At 33.2% G+C, this 17,128-nt stretch overlaps 1 protein-coding gene across 1 annotated transcript in view; it reads right to left on the reverse strand.

The window, feature by feature from the left end:
• The window catches only part of LOC145665894 (bile acid-sensitive ion channel-like), a 75,408-nt gene that overhangs the window by 20,297 nt on the left and 37,983 nt on the right, over window positions 1–17,128 (reverse strand). Inside the window, exon 5 of the mRNA XM_081733001.1 lies at window positions 12,571–12,673. Within this exon, the coding sequence (XP_081589127.1) occupies window positions 12,571–12,673 (103 nt within the window). The remainder of the gene's footprint in view (window positions 1–12,570; window positions 12,674–17,128) is intronic.

Consider the following 17,128-nt stretch of genomic DNA (forward strand, 5'->3'; position numbering starts at 1 on the left):
AACTCACGCACGAAAAGTTAACATTCGATCATGAGCCAGGGCTTCCCTAGAATATTTAATATAGTTATGTTAATCAATCTAGGGATCATGTAACATCACCACAGAGAATCGGGTCGAAACAAAAATTGCGAAACGGAAGAATAAGTATAAGAAACTACGCAAGGTGTTTATCCATCAGAAAACACACTTGAAGCAAACTGTGAACATAGGCTTGTTTCTCTCACGTGTTTATTTTATCGCAGAAGTAAGAAAAACCTTTTTAGTATACGTGTGATAGTGGAAAGGTATGCTTTTTGTTTCTTTGACATCATAAAGTTCTGTCTTACGTTTTCCTTATTACTATTTGAAATTTATGTGTATATATACTGTTTTATAACTATTTGGAGTGTGTGTATAAGTGAGGAGACGAATTTCTTGTTTATTTTAGGTTGAGTACAAATAAACAAAGACTGGTGTATACTACTTTCCTTATCTTTATCGATACTGTTATTCCTTTTTTTAAATACTTATATATATATATACAGAGAGAAAGAGAGAGAGGAAAATGTCCCTTTTTAAATACTTATACACATATAGGGGAGAATAAAATGGAAAACAAGAAGAATACGCAAGAACTATTAAATGAGATTACATATTTTTATTATCGACGTAGAAGAAGAAGAAGAGGACGTACTAAATAAAGAGACGCATGTTTTTCTAGTGGAAATAGATGATGTAATCGGGGCAGAAGAAGAAGATTATCATCATAAGTGGAAGGAAGAAAAAGAAGGTGATGAAAGGAAGAAGAAGGAAGGAACACATAAGGAAGAAGTAGGAATACCAACAGATGTAATTGCCCAAGAAGAAAAAGAAGAAGATAGAGATGCAGATAATGAAATTGAAATAGTAGAAGAAGAAAACGAAAAAGAAGAGATGGTGAACAAAGCTGTAGAAGACAATGAAGAAGAAGTAAAATATAAAGAACTGTTAGAAATATTAGAAAATGAAGATAACAGAATGATAACACAAGAAGAAGAAGAAGCTATCGCTTGTATCGAAAAAAAATTTAAAGAAATGATCACAAGAAGAAGATGAAGAAAAAAGAAGACTTCGAAGAAAGGGAAAAGATGAAGAGGTGCTAAATCTTACGTTTTCACTAATAATACAAGAGGATTTCAATGAGGAAGAAAATAATACAGAAGAAAAAGAGTTTTACGAAATGAACTACAAAATTGGCTTCGCAACTTGTTTCTCAATCCTGGAACAGAAGAAGAAGAAATATATCCATCTTTTATGGAAATATTAGCAGAGGCTAATACTGAACATAAAGAAATAGAAGTTAATTTAGACGAGATATAGAAGCGAATGGATGAATTGTTGTCTGAATTTAAAGCAGAAATAAAACACAAATGTACAAGTGAGATTTGGAAATAATAGCCTAATTAAGATAACAATAGATTTCATATAATAGAAGAACGTAGAAGACAGCATTTAAGACACAATATGGAGGGTACAATGCTAAGAATATGTTTAGCCCCCGTGCGTGCAGATGAAAATCATTTTATGTCATTCGAAAGAGATCAACGGGCTCTAATAGGGTATTTGTTACGTAAAGTGGACCAACATGATTACGTATGAATAACAATCACAAATGAAAGAGAAGGACATCGCCAATTCGATTATCGTTCAGAGAAGCTAGAAATCTCTCAGCAGAAGTGCTATGCATGAGTTATGAGAAAGCACTGCAAAGCAATGCGGCTTTTCTTATAAACGAAGATTGCATCGTGAACTTTCATCACGTACGTATACCAAGAGGAAAAAGTCGTTTGAAACATCATGTTATGAATACCGATGAATATGTGAAGGCAAAACGTGGTATCATCACAATTAAGAACAAAGGTACAAGAAGTTTAGCATATGCAAACGTCGTTGCTATAGGATTAAAGAAAACACAATTGGAGAAAACAAACCGAATACAATAGATATAAAAAACAAAATAAATATATACTTGAAAAAGAAGCAGAAGACCTGTGTGAAGCTGCCGATGAAGACCTTAGTCATGATGGTGGAATTCCTGAAATTCGTAAATTCCAATAACATTTAAAAGATTATAAAATCACAATGTATCGGGGATTTTCAGAAAGCGATGTCATGTTTGAAGCACCACCAAGTGATAACGAGAGAATATCTTTAAATTTACGTTTCATAGATAATCATTACAACGTCATTGAAAACTTGACATCATGTTTTAGCTGCAGGTATTATTGCGAAATTTGTCATAAGAAATATGAAAAAAGCATGAACATTTGAAACATTGTACAGCTGTATGTTACCCATGTCATCAGAATCCACCATGTGATTTTAAAGAAGGCCATATTACATGCAATGATTGTAATCGAGAATTTTATGGTCAGTCAAGCTATGAATATCACAAGTCAACTCCTTATCAAAATGGAAAGCCTTTATGTTCAATTGTGAAATGTTGTGCCCAGGGTTTGAAAATTTATGTGGTAAAAGAAAAAGGATTTCTCGTATGTGGAGAAACGTATTACAACAAGAGCTATACTATAGTATCACCTAAACACGAATGCTACATGAAAGTGAATGAAATAAGAAAAACAAAGAAGCCAATTAAAAGATTATCATGGAGAAGAATGCTGTGGTTGTATGGTATGATATTGAATGCACACAATATACGAAAATAGAAGAGGATGACGCAAACCTATATGAAGATATACGTGAGCATGCATGTACCGTTGTCATGAAGATAACAGCATGAAAAATGATAGTATCGTTTGTGGAAAACGAGAAAATATATTTGATGAAGAAAATGTAATAGAACACTTTCTAAAACATCTACAAAACGACCTCCAAACATTAAATTAGTAACATGTATTGCCCACAACTTGAAAGGCTATGATGCACATTTCATCATAAAGAGAATGGTTGAGAAGATGAATTGGACTCCAGAAGTGATCATGAATGAGGCGAAAGTAGGGAAGGTAATCTTCATAGATTCACTAAGTTTTCTTCCTATGCCCTTAAGTAAATTAAGTGGTGCGTTTTGTCTTCAATCCTGCAAAGGCTATTTTCCACACTTTTTCAATCGACGTGAGAACGAAACGTATGAAGGTACATTTCCAGACATTAGGAATTATGGAACAGATACCATGAAAGTAGACGAAAGACTCAAGTTTCTACAATGGTATACTGAACATAAAAATGAAAACTTCAAAATGAGAGAAGAACTCATCAAGTATTGTGTACAAGATATCAAAGAGATACAAGAGGACGCTTTAATATCTTGTGAGCAAGGAAACTCCATTGAAAAGAAGAAGCATTTATTAGTGCAACAGGATGGATTCTTACCGGCATTATTAGGTACTATTTTAAGTGGTGCATTACCAAGTATACTATTTCGTTAGTGCAATGGAACACGCAAAGAAAATGATTTTAGTTCCACCTGAAGTTCCTAATCGTATACAAACACCACCACCGTCATCATCAGCTCTGGAGAAATGACAATCTAGTTTGGATCAAGAAATGCAAAACATTTTAAATTTATCCTCTTTTAGTGATGAAGTAAATGGAGTCAATATAATAATGTTCGTCAAAAGTATTTACGTTTAATACGAAAACGAGAAAAACCTGACACTTTCGATTACGTCAACTAAATCAGAGAAGCCTGAAGTAGAAGAAGAAATATTGTTATCTATACCCAAAATATTTCGTAAAAGAGCTTAATTACTACTACATAGAATGAAATATGATGATAATATCACGTGGGATAATAAAGAAACTGTTTACATCAAAGGTGATAAACTAGAAGGATTTCACGTTGTAGGTTTAATTTGTGATGTGTCGCGATCACGGAAACACACAAATCCACCTGGGCGGGAGAAATTTTGTAATTATTTATCTTCTAATAACACACCACAAGAATTTATTGGAAATCGAAAACGTTTGTTATATATTTTACGACAAACCAAAGCATCACCGTCAAGGGGAGAACCTCTGAAATCGATTGTACAAGACGACGAAGAAGCAGAAGAAGTAAAAGAAAAAGTAGTATCTCCTATAAGGAAAAGGAAATGTGCGTGTAAACGTCCAGTACGGTCAAGATGGAAATCATAAACAAACAGTTAAACAAAATTTATTACAACCCTTCAATCCTGCTTCGTTTTCAACTGCTAAAAATTGTGGATAGCTGCAAAGAAGAAAATTCCCATACACTGTATAAGAAAGTAGTAACTAAAACAATCAACATATACGTTGCACAAATCAGTAAGTCGTCGTTTTAAAAGAGATTTCTATGTAGTGAATAACATCGATAATGAGTGGGAAAGTGATAATGATCTTCAGTCTCTTCATAAATTTAATGACGCATATCGTTATATTGTTAAAGTGATAAATGTGTTTAGTCGATATGTCTTGGCTCTGCCATTAAGATCTAAAGGTACAAATGATGTCTTAAAAGCATTAAAAATTGTTTTGAAAGACAGAAAATCAATTACATTCCGAACAGATAAAGGAAGTGAGTTTACTAATAAAACAATACAGAATTACTTGAAGGAAAACAAAAGAAAACATATTACAACTAAAATTCCTGATATAAAGGCTAGTATTGTCGAGCGTTTTAACAGAATTCTAAAAGAAAAAAAATGTGGAAATATTTCACAAAGTTTCAAACGTATAATTATGTTAATGTATTACCTCGTCTTGTGAAATACAATGAAGGTTATTATTCAAACATTAAGATGGCACTTGCAAATGTTTCTTAAAATAACAAGTATGGCTAAATCACTATGACAGTAAAATGAAGAAAAATCCGGGTTTCTCAAAACATCTTAAGATTGGTGATAAAATACGAAGTAGTAAAACTTAACGTACATTGATAAAGGATACATGCAAAACTGGACTTGGAAATATTTAAAGTGAAGAAGATGATACCCAAAGATCCAGCTGTTTATGAAATAGAATATTTAAACAAGGAACCACTAGATGGATTATTTTATAGAGAGAATTTAGAACCTGTGACGTTATCAAAAATGTTTTACATAGATGAAATCATACGCACAAGAAGAAAAGGTAGCAGAAAACAATATCTTGTTCATTGGCAATGATATCCTTCTTCTTTCGATTCCTGGATATTTGTATAATCCGTAAAGAAGATCAAGAAGTACAATGAAAAGTAATGGAGATTTTTATGTTACGCTTCCCAGTGATAGTTCTATGGAATATCTTCCTGACAACACCTTATCATACACTACTAAACTTCATCAAAGAATAGCATTCCGTGAAAAGTGGGGAGTAGGTATTGTTGAGATTCATTATCCTCATTCAATTTTAAATATCAATGAACAAAATAAAATTTATTTACAAACCTGCAAAAAGTAATGAATGAAAGTTTGTAACTATTGCTGTACGTTATTACATTGACATTTCAGAGTTGATGAAGATAATTAATACGTACAACAGATTCAGAAATTTACATAATTCCTACATTCGTGAAAGTAATACCTGTTTCACACGACGTCTTCATAAAGATATTAATGTGGACGTTGCATTACCACTAAGTGTTAGTGTGATGTTGGAATTTGAACCAAAGGTTGATTTAAAGGATATGCAACAAGACCAAAGAATTCCAAATTTACGTTTGGGACTTCCATCTACAATGAATGTATATTGTGACATAATTCAATCCGTATTTGTTGGAGATACAATAGCATCATTATTACGTATCGTAAATATGAATCCTGTGAATAATACATTGGGAAGTAGTGCTACAGAAATTTTTAATCTTCCACATTATGTATCTATAGAAAAGATGCATTTTGAACACATCAAAATAGATATAAGAGATAGTGCACGCTCTCCACTGGCATTTACTTTCGGCACTGCATGCGTAAAACTATATTTTCGACCACTGCGCCAACATCAACAATTATGAATAGTCCATATTTACAACATTATCAAAAACAAGCTCTTGCTGGAACTGGAAACGTTTATGTTGGATCACCTTATCGACTTGCATATGGTATTGGAAGTTTCCTTGGACGATTATTTCGTTCTGTAATGCCATTAGTTAAACAAGGAGCTAAAACAATAGGAAAGGAATTATTAAACTGTGGAGCAAACGTTATTAATGATATTATCATCAATAAACAACCTATTAACGAATCCTTTCATCAACGAGTGGGTGAAGCGAGGTATCTTGAAAGAAAAAGCTAAAAATAAGCTGAAATTTATGCTAGGATCTGGATATCAGTGAATTAAATGAAGAATTACACATCGCTCCATCTTTAACCCTTCATCATTACACACCATCAAGCGCAAGAAAAAGAAGTGCAAGAGGAAACGTACACAGAAAGCAAATAAAAATCAGTTTTATAAGAAGAGGAAATTATCAGATGATATCTTTGATTAAATCATCATCATCGCTTTCTTACATCATTAATCCTGCGAGTGTGTAAAAAGTGAACTAGATACTTTTTCTACAAAACCAACGCAAACCAGTATATTAGATAATCATGTTGTTACATATAAACCAATCGCTCCACTAGCTGATAAAGAAACCTATAGAATTTGTTATTCCAGGAAAAAAGTGATGAATACATAGGTCTACCACATACTCTCCTTTACATTGAAGCTCAAATCGTTAAGCCTGATGGATCAGTATTTGTTCAAAGTGATAAGGCTGTGGCTCCTATTAATGAGTTTTTAAATTCTATGTTCAGTGAAGTGGAAGTGTATTTAAATGACAAATTGATCTCATTTCTATCTCATAATCATGCATATCGATAAATTATGATGATTCTGCTAAAAAAAGTCATCTTCAATGTGCATTATCGTTTCAAGATACTGCTGGACATATTGATGCAACATCTAATGGTAATAAGGGATTTCAACAACGTTATGAATTAACAAAAAATAGGGCAAAATTCTACATGCTTGAACATCTTCATTGTGATATTTTTAATCAGGATAATTTTTTAATCCAAGGAGTAGAATTACGCATCAAGCTAATTTCTACAGAGCCAAACTTTTGTCTCATCGCTAGTGATTCGTCTGTTGAGGCTAAAGTGAATATTTTAGACGCTGCTTTACATATTAAGAAAATTGATGTTAGTCCTACAATAAATCAGCACATAACAAGCTTCTACAATCAACAACCGCCAAATATCCTCTCACAAGAGTGCAAATGAAGTCATTCATCATTCCAAAGGATCTTCACTCGAAAACAATCAACAATTTATTTATGGGAGTATTACCAACTCGAGTGATTGTGGCGTTTACTCAAAATGATGCCTATACAGGAACGGCAACTTGAAACCCATTTCATTTCAAATATTTTGACATCAATTTCTTCTCATTATACATTGATAGAAAACATGTACCTTTAAATCCTTTATAACCCAATTTTGAAGGCAACCTATATGTTTCTTCATATCACCCCTTATTCTGTGGATCAGGCATTGACTTTTCCAATCATGGGAACAACATTCCTCGCCTCGACTTTCCTCAAGGATACACTATCTTTGTTTTCGACATTAAGCAAGATGTAGAAGCCAGCGCTGGGCAGCATTGGAATCTAATTAAACAGGGTTGTGTTTGTCTGAAAGTTCACTTTAAGAACCCTCTACCCTCAGGCGAATATCATCATGGATTTTTAAAGGTACGTTATTTTTATTACAACATATATGTACATGTCTGTATTTTTAAGCATGATGTCCACTACACTAGAATTAATCCATGCACTTCAAGAAAACTCTTTATTTCAAAATCATTACGTTGGCTTATTTGCAGCCAACGAATTACCATCACATGTTCCGTTACCTGCACCTAACATCACAAATACCGATCCAGCCAGAAAAAATCAGTACCGATTTGGTATCCATATATATTAATACTGATGGTCGTGCCTACTACTTGGATACATTTGGATTTCCTCCATATGTAATGAACCACATTCAATTCCTACGTAGAAATTCCCTTTCTTAAAAATTCAATAATAAACAAATTCAAAGTTTGAAATCGTCCCTATGTGGACATTATTGATACCTATTCCTATGTTTTAAAGCTAAAGGAAAGTCCTTAAACAATGTTCATCACACCTTTGCATCCACATCCGAAAAAATGATCTTTGATTATTCTATCTATTACTAGAGATAATCATTTCAACTTCTTTGTTTTGTATACATAATATCATTTCTTTATTATTATGACTATATCTTCTTCTTCTTCGTTTGTTTTGTATACTTATTCTTATCATTTCTTTTTTGTTCATTATTATTATCAAAAAACAAATTCTAAAACTTATTTATTTCCTTAGGTAATCATATCTCCTTCTCTGTTAAAACTTCTTTTGTATACATATGATTTCTCGTTTGTTTTGTACACTTATTATTACCTCTTTATTTGTTCATGATTACAGATAAAATAAATTTTAAGTTGTTTTTCATTTTTTCCATTTCAGAGAATAAAAGATCGTCATCGTATGTATGGACAGCATCATTGTACAGTATGACTTCTAGCTAAGTTTGATCATCATCATCATTAATATGAAAATCAGTAGAACTGTGTATGAAGTCATCATCAACAACATGATAGAATATTATTGTGATGTGTGTGTGAAGTGGATATGATCATCAACACTGTACAGTATGGCTTCTAGCTTCGTTACATCATCAATACGAAAATTAGTGTGGACTATGTATGTATGTACCCCGGTTCATCAATTATTTATTGGTTTTAGAAAGGCGTACGCCTCGGTTAGGAGGGAAACATTATACAACGTTCTTACAGAACTTGGAATACCGAGAAAGCTAATTAGATAAATTAAGATATGTTTAAATGTATCTCAAAGTAAAGTTCGGATAGGAAAATTTTTGTCCACGAGCTTTCACGTCGAAAATGGCCTGAAACAAGGAGATGCGCTGTCGCCATTATTATTTAACTTTGTGCTGGAATACGCCATAAGGAAAATCAAAGATAGCAACCAGGGTCTACGTTATTCAGCAGGTATTGGCATATGCTGACGATGTAAATTTAATAGGGGATAATAGGAGAACAATAGAAAGAAATGCAGAGATCTTATTAAACGCTTGCAGAGACATGAGTTTACGAGTAAATGCAGAGAAAGCTAAATACATGGAAGTGCGTCGGGACCGTAATAACGGTGGATGTGTTAAAATATTAAATAATACTTTTGATAAAGTGGATAGTTTCAAATATTTAGGATCGATATTAACAGACGAAAATCATATTCATTAAGAAGTTAAATGTCAACAAAAAGCAGGGAACTTGTGTTACTATTCGGTTCAAAATCTCTTGTCGTCGCGAACTCTGTCGAAGAATTTGATATAAAGCGATAATCATGCCTGTAGATCTGTATGGTTGCGAAACATGGTCGCTTACTCTGAGGGAAGAACATAGACTGAAAGTGTTTGAGAACAAGATCCTGAGAAGAATATTCGGATCCAAGAGGTACGGGAATGGGGAATGGCGGAAATTTCATAACGAGGAATTACATAATTTATACAGTTTACCTAACATTGTTAGGGTCATCAAGTCTAGGAAGCTTAGGTGGGCAGGTCATGTAGCTAGAATGGAAGAAAGTACAAAGGCTTTCAAAGTCTTGACTGGAAGATCCATCGGAAAACGACAATTAGGAAGACCTAGGCCCAGATGGGAGGACAATATTAAGATGGATCTCGCAGCGATAGGAATACAAAGTAGAAACTGGATCCAATTAGCTAAGGATAGAAGCCAGTGGAGAGCTTTTGTGAACGCGGCTTTGAACCACCGGGTTCCATAGGCCATAGAGTTAGAAAGTTAGTTAGTTAGTTATGTATGTGTGTGTGGAGTCATCGACATCAATGTAAACGGATATTATTATAGGATGTGTGTCAAGTGACGCACTGAGTTTGAACAAAGATGCACAGTACTATACTTACCATCATTTTTCTTCTCTAAATATTATTATCATCGTCAATAAATACTGTAGTTTGTATTCTTCGTTTTGTCTTTGAAAAAATGTTTCATTTATTATTTTCTGTCACTTACTAATAAATGTGTTACGAACAATTATGTGATTAAATAAAAATATCATTACACACATTTTGTACTTTCTAAAACTCATTGAATTAAATAAGTTCATATTATTGTTTTAAAAAAAACAAGATCTAGACCTGATTTTTTAATTCAACGATCCAATCCTAATAGTACTAAAATAATAATGAATATTTTATTCATACTAAAAATAATAAGTTCAAATACTAAGGTTTGTCTTTCGTAAATTATAACAGGTATGTGAATTGAACATTATTATTAGGATACGACTTTGTTTTAAACTTTAATATTTTTTAAATAAAAAATTGGCCTGTCGTTCTTAAGACAAAGTTCTATAATAATGAATTTAAGTATGAACTTTTTCTTTTATTTACCAAACAATTCAAGTATGTGAATTCATTATTATTATAAATATTACTTACAGTATACAAGGAAAATATGATATGAATCATATTGCAGTGTATTATGCAAAGACAAAACACAAATTTATTTGTAATACATTTCGAATTCACTATATATTTTTATTATTAAATGCATTAAATTTATTACTACACTGTTCAGTATAAATGTAAAAAATCAATCTTTTCTTTATGAACAGAAGTCCACTACGTCGATACCCTCCAAAGGTTAAGTATCAGTTTCTCCCACTATCAAATAAAGCAGCCACAATTAAATTGATGTGATTTTGTTTGCAAAATACTTTCATTTCAAATTTTAATCTATCACCATCAGTTGTCACATTACTGTTCTCTTCAAGAGATACACCTGGAAAACTGATGTTCATTCCATTAATAATACTATGTTCATCCATACATGTATGAATTCCGGCAAGTCCGTTACATGTAAGACCTTGCGATTGTACATAATTGTGAACAGTATCTGTATACAAGTCAAAATATTCAAGTAGCACAAGACTGGAAGCTTTACTGTGTTTCATATCATGTTCAATACACAGTAATATTAACAAGAAATAAAGCTAATGACTTGAATTTAAGTACAGAGTATTTCTAGGAGCATGAAGTGTTTCTTTCTTCCCCAATATCACTAATTTTTCACCCATTAGTTTTCGTACCACCAGTTCGTTGTTTCCTCCAAGAGATTTTGTAATGTAATTTCCAGTTGAGAATTTAAATAGTCCAAAACAAAACGGGTCAAATCTACAAGTTTCTTCGACTCTGCCAAATTTAACTTCACTTCAAACACAAGTCCTTTACCTACACCGTATCACTGGTTAAAATGTGTCACTATCGAGTCCAATACAAATTAATTTGGTTTTCATTGAATTAAGACTATATTCAACATTTAACAAGTATTCTTTCTTAATAGCCATAGTTGAAGTACAAGCACTCAATGACATGTTACTTCAGTAGCTCATCAACATAGAGTAACGGCACTATGTATACAAACGTCTTTGCATGCATGAAGAGGGACGGAGAAGAAGAACAGGAAAATTAATTTTTCGTTTTGTTTATACATGTTCCATACACTTACGATGAAGATACCAATTCAGTAAATTCAAGATCGTGCATATTACGTCCAGGTAAATTAATCTTCATTCCTTTATATGTCGATCATACATTTCCACTTTTTAAATACATTAATAGTGCGCCATTATCTGCTTCCAATTTTTCAGTACAGCGTCCTGGTAAAATCACTTTTTCGCCTCCTTCAAATGTCACACATGCCTTTCTGTTATACATTTTTGTAATGATCTTACATTTTACAGTACGAAATGGTACGCCAATCTCTAAATCTCGCATTTTTGTAAAAGGTTCCACTGATGGCATATTAAGCTTATCGAATATATTCATTGATGTTGCCATCTTTACTTTGACGTTTCTTCCTTTGCGACAGCTGCTAATGGAATGATCTACACAAATACTTACGTGTACACTCTACGTTCCGTTTCCGACGCCACCATCCTTTCATTCGCTACTTTTCATCACGTGATCGTAAGCCTTTAACTCAAGATCTGGGAAATGACCATTCTTCATAGCAACGGCCAATAAATCAGGTTTCATCTTGTTTATACAGGCGTCTCAGGGGGAATGGGACCAAGGCTAAATTTCCATGCTGCTGTTGTTGCTGCAGTTCTTTGTGGAAACCAAGGCCAATTCAATGTCTAGGGGGCATTTGCATATACGAATTCTCGTCCTACTCTTCCAAAAAAATCATGAAATACCATATTCACCTCAGCAACTAAGACCAAATCGATCAAGGGACAAATTTCATACAGTCTGCTCCCATGGACATTTACTCTCTTCAATGGGGGACAGAGGGGTGGGTCTAAAATAACTACCCAATAGAGGAAAGCAACATGTTTCATCTTGTTTTTGCTGCCGATAGCCGTTCAAGAGCATAAACATAGGCATAATACCTTAATACAGGATAGCATCATACTTGTTTCGGCCGGTTTCGGCCGGGCCTAAGGGTCAAAGGTCAAAATCTGCTATAATGAGGGATATTTACTTATACAACAAATCTTAGTAACAGATTTATTGTTAAAAATATGTACATTACCTTGGATCTTGCATGAGGATTAATCATGTTAAATATTCGTCTAAATTCACTGTTGTCGAGCCTTTTGATATTATTATACTTCTTTCCGTTTAGCGGAAGATCCCTTTGAAGAAAAGAACGCATTTTTAATTTGCAGTATAATTTTCATCATACATTGAAAATCCTCAAATACAAAGGGTACATGTATTGTGTTTAATTGTTAGGTATTTTGAAAGTATTGATATTATACATTTATGTATATTTTAATTAAAGTAATATTATACAGTCAAATAAAGCTTTTTAACTTGTGAATGTGAATCTATGAAATTTTGTACAGCAGAAACGATTCAAACAAAACTGTGAATATCATGTATAAACTAGATATAATGGAAGACGAAAAAGTTCTTTTCATTACTCTTACGTGTGAATGGTTTATGTAAAAACCACTTTGTAAACCATATTATTATACAATTATTAAAATTAATACATTTGTACACTTTAGATCATGCTAGGCATATTAAAATATCGTAAATGATGAAGTGAAATGAAAATAAATTATATTATTTAAATAAAGGGATAAATATTGTGTACCTTAAAAATTTGGAAGAAAGCATACGTAGTCACTTCAATACGTCCGGCAGGTATGTACATTTTAGAGACTTTTAGAAGTCGACTCCCAGAATAGGGTGAGGAGGTTTTATTACGCATTTTTCTGAATGGAGTTGAAGCACAGCTCTGGATTTATGGATAAGTTTTGCTTTATATAATATGAACATCTCTTAGAAATGCAAATTCCGCAAGAAATGGGGATAAGTCAACCAGTTCTAGTGACTTCGATTCACTTGTTTTATTCAAACTTTATATGGACCTCAGTTGAGGTGATATATATGGAAGGTTCGTGGTAAGAAGTTGCTATGGTTACATCTGCATTGTTTCTAGATTGACGATAATTTAAGATTTCAAGAAATTTCATAAATAACATTTTCAGCTTTTTCTTAGAAAATGATGTTATAATGGAAGGTCCCCCATTTCTTCTGCCGATAAAGTTCAACTTGGAATGAATTTAGGCCTAAGTTACTGAATAAATGTAAAAAGAAAGTAAGATTAGTGCTGAAAATTATGACATAGCACTATATTGCTTCTAGACTAAATAAGATGAGCTCTGTTAAGTTATATGACATATTGCGATGCTTTCAGGAAATGTTAATAAAGGATACAGAACATTTGGTAATTGTCTGCTTAAGAGGCTCCATCACGGCGAAATCAAAATACCGCTGATTTTACAGTAATTATATGATATCTTCAAATAGATAAAAGATAATCGAAAAGTGAAACAAGAGCGCGCTAGACAATACCATTTTGCATGATATACTGTTATCACAACTCACTTATCTGCTTTCGATTTCCAGCCATTTAGAAAATCGGCATTTATTTTCACGATTATAAATGCCTGCAAACGGAAAGCTACTAGGTGATTCTTGATAACGACACCTCATGCAAAACAATATTATCTGCAGCGGCCTTGTTCCACATTTTGATTATATTTAATCTGTTTGAAGATATCACATAATTACAGTAAAATTAGCGGTATTTTAATTTAGAGTGATTAGGTCTCTTAATGCCGTTTCTGTATAAATTCTTGATAGGTACTTAACTATTGAATGTTTAGTGTGAAATAAATGTGAAGAAAATACCTATGTATGCAAACACCAAACGTTTTATAATTTGAATAAAACCACAACTTCTATTCCATGTAGGTTCAGCAACACATTCAAACTAAAATAATGTTTACTCTGAATAGTGCAAGATTATTTTTCATATATTCTTAACATTTACCCAACTTTCATATTCAACGATAAAGTATTATTACCGTATTTATATTGAATTTGTTATAGTAAATTTAATGTAATACCAAAGTTAGTTTAACGTAGTTGAAACGATTTGTTAAATGTCTAGAACTGAGTATTACATATTGTAAAACTCTGTCCCATATAGGATGTAGGTAGAGCAAGGTACTGAAAAGAGAGACCGGAATCGACTCCCACTACCGGCTTTTTATTATAAAATTCACTAATTAACTGTATTTTACAAAAAAATACTACAAAGATATTCTTCTCTATCCTTGTGAGGTTAGAATCAGGTAGTCTGTCAGCGAGAGGTTGCAGACAAGATCTCCATAAAGCCCCGTAGCAGGGTAGGCAGAGTGGCGAAGGATTCCCCAAAGCTCCGTGGCAAGCCGTCAGGGGTTAGTGATTAGCAGGCTAAGCAATTGGGTCAAGGATTCCCGACAGAGCCCCGAGGCAGCCTAAGCCAGGTGAAAGGAAAAGTCAAAAGTCCCGAAGCAGACTAGAGGCTTGGGGTTAGATTACTCCTAATGCTCCAAAGCAAAGAATAGGAGGGACACCAGTAAACTGGTACTGGTCCACTGTCGGCTGCCGAATTTGTAGATCCCAGGACGGCGGTGGCGCTGATGCTCCTATGTCGTCGTCTGCTTCGTGGGTAGAGCCAGAAATTCGTCGTCTGCTGATTCTAGTGGATCCACGTAGTGCGTAGTATCTTCACGTAAAACCATGTGGTGGTGTTTATAAACATAATCGTAAAGTATTTGTACACAATATCAGGAGGGATTTTACAATATACTAAGTTTAAACTATGTTAGTGAAAACAATCGTAAGAAGGATATGTGCAAATTTTGAACATCTTGCAGATTTTGATGTTAACAAACGAAGTTCACTCTGTGTTTTCCTTCCCCCGAAAAAATATAATAGTAAATTCACAAAGGCCAACATCACCCCTCGTGTGCACAACAAACGTTTTTCCAATCAAATTAAGACAAAAGTACTTGTCGAAATGATGTATTACGCTGATAAAAACATTATCTGATGCCCTATAGTCTGAATTCTCTTTTCTTCACCGCTGATATTTTGTAGATCAATGTATTGTGAAACAAATGTACATTCATTGGTTTGAGCAACATACACGTTATAATGCATTAACAAGTAATATCTGTCATAATTAACTTGTCATTATTCAGCTGACGTAAATATTGTTTATGACTTTGGAATAAATCCTTCAATGATGTTTTATTAATAATTTCATTAATGTAGTTAAGTGTTAACATAGTACCGGTTCAAGAAGGAGCATACGTTGAATTTGAGAAATAGAGTGCTAAGCTATATTATATTTTAAATCAATGCTCCACTTGCCTAAAATTCGTTCGGTTCCAAAAATTTTTCTTCACTAGCATGAAAAACATATTCCTCTTAACTAGTGCGAAGTATATCTTTTATATAACTTTCTTTGTCTATATAACACATTCTTTTTCTTGCACATTTTGTGATAGTACTGGTATTAGCTTCTGCGATGTAGCTCCGATACTTGGCATAGGTTACTGAAATTTTACGATCATGCTTGTGGGGACACCAAAGATTTATAGCACTTTTGTTGCTATGTCTTAATATGTGTTGAAGCTTTTTACCGACATTTAAAAGTACTACAGACGACTGAATCCAGTGAACGGTGGCGGACATAACTCATAGACCAGGCAATGGCGACTGCTTTGACACGAATTAAATCTGTCATATCTGTAGTTTCGGTGGAGAAGAAGCAAACTTGTGAACCAAAGTTTAAAAAACAACTCAAGTTCTTAATATAAATTTTGCCGAAAATTATTCACTTATATCATCATAAAAGAAACACGAAAGACGTTTTGAAATGAAGAAAAATAACATACAACTTTGCAAGCGGAGGCAAAGAAACCTAACGCAACCGGACTAAAAACGAATCATTTACAGCGTAGTGATCTGCTTCAGTGGCCAATGCGCTTGGTTAGTAATTTGGAGGTTCTTGGATCGAACCCACGTCGGGTAATTTTTTTACTCAAGTAATTTTGATGACGATTAATCGGCGTTGACACAAGTTTTATTATATTCAGATATTTGAATACCCGGATATTTCAAAACTTCAACTATCAAATCTTCATGAATAATAAGAGTAATAGCAATAACGATAATCATCTCGTAGAAGATTAAAAATTATTAGAAACTAATTATCGGTCGGCTCATACCATTACAAGCAGAAACATGATATTAGGCAAAAAGTTTCGGTTTTATTTAATGTTGCCTAAGAAAGAGAAATTTCTCATCTCGATTATAAAACAAACCAAACATAATTGCCATCAGAATGTACATTAACAAATGTAACTTAACATTTTACATTCCAGACGGGACAAAGCTTACTCAAATTATCGTCTCGGTTTGGAGATGAGAATCAAGACAAGGCGAAAAGTATGGTAAACATTATTCGTCTTAACTCGAATCTCGAAATAGTGTATGACACTATTTAAGTTACAATTGCTCTGTAGACTGAATCTTATATGTTATTTATTACTTTGTATTTCCGAGCTCACTGAATTATGGTCTGTGTATATATATTTTGCAGCAAAGCTTTTATAATTACATCTGCATATTCAACAAGTTAGTTTATTAAATGCCTTACTGTTCAACGATATTCAGTTATTTTTATTACAGTTATTTTCCGTAGAAGAGTACAGTAGATATTTTCTACATTGAACTTTAGT

The sequence above is a fragment of the Thermobia domestica genome, chromosome 12 (genome assembly GCF_964235325.1).
Source record: "Thermobia domestica chromosome 12, izTheDome1.hap1.1, whole genome shotgun sequence".
In the NCBI taxonomy this organism is placed as follows: domain Eukaryota; kingdom Metazoa; phylum Arthropoda; class Insecta; order Zygentoma; family Lepismatidae; genus Thermobia; species Thermobia domestica.